At 39.0% G+C, this 7,575-nt stretch overlaps 1 protein-coding gene across 1 annotated transcript in view; it reads left to right on the top strand.

Moving 5' to 3' along the window:
• The first annotated feature begins 7,101 nt into the window (after window positions 1–7,101).
• Window positions 7,102–7,575, top strand: part of GLRA3 (glycine receptor alpha 3) — a 79,984-nt gene continuing 79,510 nt past the window's right edge. Inside the window, exon 1 of the mRNA XM_065694700.1 lies at window positions 7,102–7,220. Within this exon, the coding sequence (XP_065550772.1) occupies window positions 7,102–7,220 (119 nt within the window). The remainder of the gene's footprint in view (window positions 7,221–7,575) is intronic.

Here is a 7,575-nt window from a genome sequence, read left to right as displayed (position 1 = left end):
AAAAAATAATTTGGTTTTCAGTCACAATTCTGAAAAAGTTTGGAGTAGCAGTGTTTATAAAGTAATAGACAGCTACCAAACTAAGCTATGCCAGGTCTCGCATTTTGGAATAATTTTCCCAATCACTATAAAGGATCCCCTTCAAGTTATTTAAGTCATAGGAGAATTAAAAAAGCTATTGAAACTTAATACTGCTCCCAATTTTCTTAATAGATTTATGTTCTTTCTTTGTCCTTAGGCTAGATGTAGCATGTACAGTCAGCACAAACATTGGATCTGAGCACACACCATAACATGAGAGAGACAGTGGGAGATTTTCCACATTAGCCCACAACTTTAGAATTCACTCTCCCCCTAAATTCATACTTGTGTTTTTTACCTTTCAGAACATGCTGCAAAACCTGTGTATTCTCCAATATGAAAAAACACTGTTAAGTGTGGCAGGATGAGAAAATCTGGGTTCACAGGTTTGATTCCTTCAATTTCATATACACCTGGTATCACTATGACTTTGCTGCATCTGCTCATGGGCACTAAAAAGTGCTTATTTAAAAGCTATTATATATATATATATAAATAAATGTAAAATATTCCAGTAGAAACAAACCTAGTCCAACACTAGCAGATTTTGAAAATGTCATACCTAAAACCCTGAGCACAAATATCAATACAGCCCAAACTATAAACCACTGAGGTGTCCTTTTAATAATTCCACTCATTACAAGAACCACATGTTTTCAGCTGTATCATTAAACAGTCTCAACCAATACTATGTTTTACATATGCAAGCAATTGTATTTCTATCATCAAAATCCTTGTGAGTTTATTTACACAGGTACAGTTTTCTTCTCAGAGTTAGTATTTTTGTATGCAGAACTATCCCACAGGCAAAGAGAAAAAATAAAAACAACACTCAAATAATAGAAGAAACTTAAAAGCTTCACACTGGGAAAATGGCAGCCTACTCTGGATATTTAAGCACTGTTCTGCTATGATTAGGAGTAATTAAATAAAAACAGAGGAACGCTGACTAACTAGCAGGAACTGTCTCCCTTAAGGCTTGAAACAACTAAACATTTACAGGGCCGCTGACTCCAGCAGAACAGCTCACTTGCTTGGAGCTAAACAGTGTTTAACAGACTGAAGCCTTGATTAACAAAAGGAGCTAATAACGAAATATGAGATTAGATTGAGAATATTTCTGCTTTTGACTGATCTCTGTGCACAGCAGTTAACAGGCATTTCTGCCTCTTTCTTAGACCATTGTTTCTTCTGTTCTTTTTTGTAAAACAGAAAATACTAACTTCCCATTGACTGGCATTATCTAACAGAAAATCTGTTTATAAGCACATAAAGCAAAGACCAGATTTTGCTCCAAGGCACTCAAGACACTGTAGTGAGTATAAACATATCAGCTACACTTGAGCACTTCTTTTCAGTGCTGACTACTTATGGAGTACAAATTTACACAGTATTTATATCCTTGCTTAGTTGTTTTCATATAAAGTGAATATGTATGCACACATTCTGTAAACATAATTGCTAATATTTGATAATAATGTTACATTTAGATATTAGACAATTTCTGGGGGGTACTTTTTACATTTATACCTGTTGATTACAACACACAGTGAGTTTTTTCATTGAAGTTGCCAATCTGTTCTCCCTGTATCAATATATTTTCCAAATTCTGCTGCATATGCATTTGATACGTACATGTGACATGTTATTATTCTGTAATGTACCACTCATTAACATTGGGTGAGCTCTAACACTGAGAGTAAAATGCAGACCACCTAATTTCTGCTGCTATGACCCACTTCCCCAGAAGTTAGGTTTAGCACATGATGGATAGAAAGACATCAGTTGCCACTGGAACTGGGCAACTCTATCTGAATGAAGAGAATCAAGGCTTAAGATAGAAGGTGCTTGAGAAGAAAAGCTATCTGAACACATGCAATTTGCCGGACATGTTTCAATTTGTTAAAAGGCTGATAATCTAATTAACCATGAATTAGGAACAATTTGTATGCATCCTGAAATTAAATGCAACAGCCAACAGTTATGCAAACCCAACTAAAAAGCCTATTTGTTTTAGTTACACCAAGACTTGCTTTTGAGGTAATACATTCTGAAGAATGCTATGTTACATCTTTGTGGTGAACACCTATATTTCTCATAGATAAAGCTGGCAAATGCTCTTACACAGACTCTCTATTTTCGGATACTGAAATATGTTGCTAAGACTTTTGCTGCTTATTGAGGAATACTGAACAGTCACATTTTTCTTTTTAGTAGTTTTACTCCCATATTTTAAAGTTAGTCTTTCTATTTTAGGATTACATTTATCAAAAAAACTCTCTTCTGTTTGTAGCTTTGTGTTTAGTAATAGGTCAAAGCCTCTGGGGTTTCACACTTCAATGAATTACATCCTGGGGAATCCTGTGTACCGAGAAAGCCAGATTAATTAACATAATCAAACATGTCTAAGTAAAACCAGAATCTAAAACTACAGTGATGTCATATCCCATCACAACACCCTCTTAAAATGCTGGAATATTCAAACTGGCAATACAAGTGTGGTAAAGACTACATATGTGAGATCTTTATTCCTTACCATTATGATATACATGGTTTTCAACTCTGTCAACTTGGAAGCCAATCTTTCATTTGTAAGGTCAATTTATTGCTTTTATAAGAAAGCACACAACTTTAACTTTGTAGCTGAATATATCATGACAAAACACTTTGGGTTTATAGACTCACATGTTTTAACACTGGAGCCATTAGTTTGAACTTCTGAATCTCAAGGCTCATAAAATTTTAGCCAGTGTCTTCTGGATCAAACCCAGAACATACAGCTGACCTACATTTAAAGAATTTAAATGGTGATCAGCTCTGTTTCCTTTTTAGTTGTTTCAAACTTTAAATTGCTTCAAAGTAGGTTTGTTGTTTTTTTTTTTTTTATTATTCTGAATTAATCTTTCATCAGTTTCCAGTCTTGTTAATTTACTACCTCTGCTTATTTAAAAATGGCTTTCATTTCACATACTTTTTTCAATTGATTCGGAGAAAACTCCAGGAACAAACTTGCCAACAAAGTTTTCATTTTTGTGATTTTCTGTCCCCCTTGTTTCACCACCATTGAAATGTCTAAAGACAAATCTAAACTTTTCTGTTTTTCACAAGTTAATCTGCTTTTATCTTATGTTAGGAAAGTATTCCAAACTGTAACGTTCTTGTAGTTCTTTTCAGAAACCTTTCAAATTTGTCAGCAGCTTTCTTACAGAATGCTTATTTAAACATATTGAACCACAATATCTTCCAGGATTGAGCACACTAAAATAATTATAGCAACTTCTCATGACTACCGCTATGATTAGTTTAATATTCCACAAGGACTCTGTCACACCAAAAAGTACATGCAGTAATCCTTCAATGCATATCTGTACATCGGCTTCTCTCTATGAATACTGTTGAGTAACTGCACTATCTTGAATTCAGTTGTATAAATTTTGTGTTCAAATTAAAGTGAGTTACTCTATTAAACTGACTTACATTTATCTTGCTGAGTGCAAATACATGAGGTTGTTAAAGTATCCCCATTTAAAAGGTAATCTACTGTTTTGATTCACATTAGTATCATCTCCGTTTAGCAACCTTATGGCATTTTTTACTTACAGGCTACTCCTGGTGTACATATCTCAAGTTTATTTTCAAAATACCTAAATACTGGTTGGACCAGAGAAAGTGTAGCTATACACCCTGCTGGTTATGGGGAGAATTAGATATTGATATTAACATATTCTGGTGAAAACTTTTCATTTCAATATACTAGTGTTTTCCATTTGTGAAGAATATGCTTCAATTAACCTTCAATACTACTGAAAGTAAATTAAACAGCTCAGCTTTGTCTGCACATACTATACACATACCAGCTATCACGTTTTGAAGGATGAGCAACATTCTGTTATGTTGTTCTCCAAGTATGCAAGACATGTATAAACAAACAACATTGATATTTGAGACAAATTCATACTACAGTGACACTCCACTAATTTCATTTTTTACATGGATGTTCAAACAAGTCCTATCTTTTAATTTACTGTATCTACCAGAAAGATAAAAAGATACCATAAAGATCTTCTGAAGACTGGACACAGCTTTGTGTTCAGCTTTGTATAATAGGCAAGTCTACCAGTAGCAATATGGAAAGAATAAGAAGATGGTAATTAAAACAATAGTGAATTAAAACACTTTAAACAGAGAATATTTTATCAAAGCTTGTGACTAAAAACTAAGTATGCTTCTATGCTTCTAAATCTCACTGAAGTCAGCAACATGTTCTTGAGTGCTTTGTTGAAATGGAACTTTTCACGAATCAAAGGGAGTTGTCTGAATCCACTCAGAAGAGAGTATTTTAATATTCAACACTACCCATATGAAAATTTTCAAAAGCTTGAAAACGACATTCTTACTTAGCAGAACAAAATGATGCAACAACAAAGTTGCTACTTAAAGCAGAAGCAAGTGTATGTCTTTCCCACAGGGATTTTGAGAAGTTTGTACTCTGCAGATTTAAAGTATAGCCTATATTTATAATTAATAGAACTGTTTCTACTGGAGAGTTCATGCTGGTAGTTTTAACTAATAGTATCATTTAAAAAAAAAAAAATCACTTGCTTCAGCATAAATAAATATTAGGCCAATTCACTGCTGAAGTACATAACGCACAAAGATAAACAGCACATGGAGAAGCAACCTTACTAAACATGAGTTTTAAGAGGAAAGATAAGATTCAAAGATTCTGAATATAGAAGGGAAGTACTCTACACTGATTCTGTAGAGCACCTGCCTTGACAGCCTGTCCTAGAGCAATACAGATATTCTTTGTTTGTTATTATGTTTTCAGTTAAGGGTTTAAACAGCTTCTTTTCATGACCACTGTTTCCACGCAGAGCTACGGGGAGAATGGGAACAAAAGGATAAACTTCTTGAAAACTTGGAGTACTGAATACAAAGAGTCCCTGAATTTATGTAACCACTACTGCTGGAAAAAAAAAAAAAAAAAAAAAAAAAAAGAGAGAGAGAAATCAGGAATTTAAACAGTTCGGGGAATAGAGGAAAGAAGTTTGTGATATTCTAGGACATTCTTCAGCCATACACTTGATACGTATCACCAAAGAAATCCAAACTGGATTGAAAATGTGTGGTAGGTGTTATTATTTAGTGATACCCATTGGAGCAACCTTGAAGAAGAGCTAAAGAAAGAGTAAGGATATGGCAAAATAGAAAATAGAAATTAAGAACTGAGGTAAAAGCAACATGTGAGATATTTTTGAAAAAAAAAAAAAACCAAACAATACAGCTGGAGGTGGAACATGTGATTACTGCAAAGATTTCTAATGAAATACCCTATTTCTAAAACACACCCTATCCTTGGATATGAGGAATGCATAAAATCCCTCTTTCTTATTTCTTTCCTGCATCTTCTTTACTGAACGGTCTTTTAACCTTTTCTGTTCTGTGCAAAAAGTTTTTCTATATTTCACTCACTGTCTTTCTGTAATTACTTCGTTATACTTCCCTCAGATTTCAGTTTCTTTTACTCTGCTTCATGTGCCTAATCTTGCTCAACCTTTGCCTTTTTCCACAGCTGCTTCCTTCTTTAGCACTTGAGCTTCGTATAGCATTTTTATAGTTAAATTAGACTCTGGCCTGAGACAATCACATGAACTGTGCAACTAGTGAAGCTGCACACAGAGTGGGGCTGCTAACACATAACACAAATTAGTGGCTGTAGGGGAAAGGAAGCCAGCAGATTATATTGAGGCTAACACTGAGAGGGAAGTGCCTAGCCAGATATATTTCACATATGCAGAGATCTCTCCCTGAACTACTCCCATAGATCCCCTTTCATTGGCTCTCCAAGACATGATGCTGGTGTTCAAAGGGCATTGCTTTTTAGATTCACAGAATATCCCAACTCTACAATCTCAGACATATTTTCCTTTTCTGTCCCTCTCCATGTATATGTCCCTTCCTCAAAACACAAACCACACAGATTTCACAAGAATTTCTCAAACAATATTTCTCAAGATCACTCACAAATCTTTATCCTTTTCTAATACAAGCAGCTCCTGGCTTGCACAAAATGTTGTTTCCTTTCTCTAACAATAACTGTAATAATTTCTCCTTCCTGCTGTCACCTGTACTTGTAAACTCATTCTCTGTTCCTCTCTCTTCTCATTAATAACTTTCAAGTTTCCCCCTTACAATGTTCTTTCCTTGTTGTTTCTCATAATCTCTTCCACTCTTCTCCCCAGAAAAACTTTCAAGCTCTTTGGATCTCCCTAGTAGTCTGCCTCATGGCACTAGACCATCTTTTCTAAAAAAGTGGAGCTGAACAGGATATACTTTTTGTGCGTCCACCAGCACTGAACTTTCAGAGAAAAGACTGAAATAGGATATTTTCCCCCCTATTTCCTAAGAAAAGCGCTATAGGTGCTATAGGCAAAGGAGAATAACTCCCATCCCTCTTCCTGCAGGGGCAGACATTCAGTCAGGGGCTCTTCTCAGGGCAAACACTGGACCAGACCCCCAGATAAGCCCTCCCCGCGCCCCTAGCGGTATCATCTCCCCTTCCAGGGGTAGCCCCTTCAGGGCACCCCCTCGTTGTCCCCGGTCCCCGGTCCCGCCCCGCCGGCCTCCGCAAGCCACAGCGCTGCTGGGGGACGGCCGTGCCCAGCCCCCTCCTTGCCACCCCTCCCGCCCTCGCCGCCGGGGCCGCAGCACCCCCCGCGCCCGGGATGCGGTCGGCTGCAGGGTGCCGGCTGCTGGCAGGAGCCGGGGCCAGGCGGGCGGAGCGGTGGGCTCCTGCAGCCGCAGCGGCTGGGATTAGGCGGCCACCCTGCTGCGATGCGGAGCGGCGGGGCGGGCGCGGCAGGGCCCAGCGGGAGGGCGCGGGGCGCCGCAGGGCACTAGGCGGGCGGCGGGCGCGGCGCTGCCGGAGCTCTCCAGGGTGCTTGGGACGCTCCTGCCCGCGAGGAGCCGCTCAGCGGCGCGCCGAACCGAGCCGAGCCGAGCCGCGAAGCACTTGCGATGCCTCGGACACCGCCGCTCCGGGGCTCCGCTGAGCCTCCGAGCAGCATGGCCCGGATTAGGTACCTCCGAGCGGCTGTGTCGGGATTTTACCTGTGGGAAGCAGCGGTACTGCTCAGGTGAGTTGTTTTCCTCTGGGAAGCAAAAGTCCCCCAGCCGTTTTTCCCGGGCGGCTGAAACACTCGGGACTGGCGTGAGGAGCGACCGCGGTCACCGGTTTTCCTCACCACTAACGCCCTGCCGGCTAACCTTCGGAAGCCAGACTGTGGGCACAGGAGTGGTATGCATGGGGTCTACGCTTCGCGAATGACTTTTTAACATTGCATTCCCTCGAATTAGATTTCACATTTTGAGAGCTGAAGGCTGTGCCTGTCCTTCACCTGTATGTAGTAAGGGTTTCCCTATTTTATCACTGCTTTTTTTTTTATCACTGTGAATTTTATCACTGCGAATTTTATCACTGCTTTTAACAGT

This window comes from Lathamus discolor, chromosome 1 (assembly GCF_037157495.1).
Source record: "Lathamus discolor isolate bLatDis1 chromosome 1, bLatDis1.hap1, whole genome shotgun sequence".
Classification (NCBI taxonomy): domain Eukaryota; kingdom Metazoa; phylum Chordata; class Aves; order Psittaciformes; family Psittacidae; genus Lathamus; species Lathamus discolor.
The sequence above is the reverse complement of the archived record's forward strand: the minus strand, read 5'-3'. Positions and strand labels throughout refer to the sequence as shown.